The sequence below is a fragment of the Suricata suricatta genome, chromosome 16 (genome assembly GCF_006229205.1).
Source record: "Suricata suricatta isolate VVHF042 chromosome 16, meerkat_22Aug2017_6uvM2_HiC, whole genome shotgun sequence".
Classification (NCBI taxonomy): Eukaryota; Metazoa; Chordata; class Mammalia; order Carnivora; family Herpestidae; genus Suricata; species Suricata suricatta.
In genome coordinates, this window is record NC_043715.1 from 56138482 (window position 1) to 56139335 (window position 854).

The 854-nt window shown below is 56.4% G+C and overlaps 1 protein-coding gene across 1 annotated transcript in view; it reads right to left on the reverse strand.

Moving 5' to 3' along the window:
• LENG9 (leukocyte receptor cluster member 9) overlaps positions 1 to 158 on the reverse strand; it is a 1942-nt gene extending 1784 nt beyond the window's left edge. Inside the window, exon 1 of the mRNA XM_029924390.1 lies at positions 8 to 158. Coding sequence (XP_029780250.1) covers positions 8 to 158 — 151 coding nt within the window. The remainder of the gene's footprint in view (positions 1 to 7) is intronic.
• Positions 159 to 854: the final 696 nt, after the last annotated feature.

Genomic DNA, 854 nt, shown 5'->3' on the forward strand with positions numbered 1-854 from the left:
CCGTGACGGCTTAGGAACGAAGTGTCCCCGAAGGCGTCGCCGCCGCGCCCCACGTGCAGCGTGTGCCGGAAGTCACCGAGCGGCGCGGAGATGGAGAGGGCGCCGCGCTCCGGCCGCTTCTTGGGCTGCGCGGGGCCCAGCTGCTTCAGCACCGGCATCTGCGGGGTAGGGCCGGGTCAGCGCTGCCTCCGCAGGGGAGCGAGGCCGCGTTCCCACCCTGGGCCGCAGGCAGCGAGCGCTTCGAAGGAGGGATAACTTCAATTTCACAGGTGGGGAAACCGCAGCTCCCTGAGGCCCGAGGTCGCAGACGCCAATAGAGGTCGGCCCACGACCACCATGCCATGCTGAATCCACTAATTACTAATATTCGAGTGTCCTTATAGGCCAGGCGACAGGGCTTCTACCAACTCTTCCGAGTGTTTTCTAAACTTGGCAGAGACATTCCAGCTTCTGCCAGAGATTCCCAAGCCCCCTTCCTTGAAGACAGGCTGACTTGGTCCATTGGGGGCAGAGACGGGTGGGGGGGGGGCAGCAGGCCCAGTGCCTGGGGCCCACCACACTTGGAGAGGCCCAAGAAAATGTTAAAATGGGTGGGAAAGATTGGCCTTTACACCAACACAGCTATAAAATATAAATTAATATACATCCATGAGACCTTTGCCAAGGGCACCCACAAGGCCTGATGCAGGCCTGCCTGGAAAGTCAACTTCAGATGTAGGGTGGGTCTGGGAACCTGTATACTTGCACAGCATTTTATAGTTTGAGTTATTTGATTTTGAAAGAGACAATGTCATGTCTTACTTTTTGGAGATTTCTTTGAAAATAAGCAAGGACGGCATAAATTTGAAGCCGGC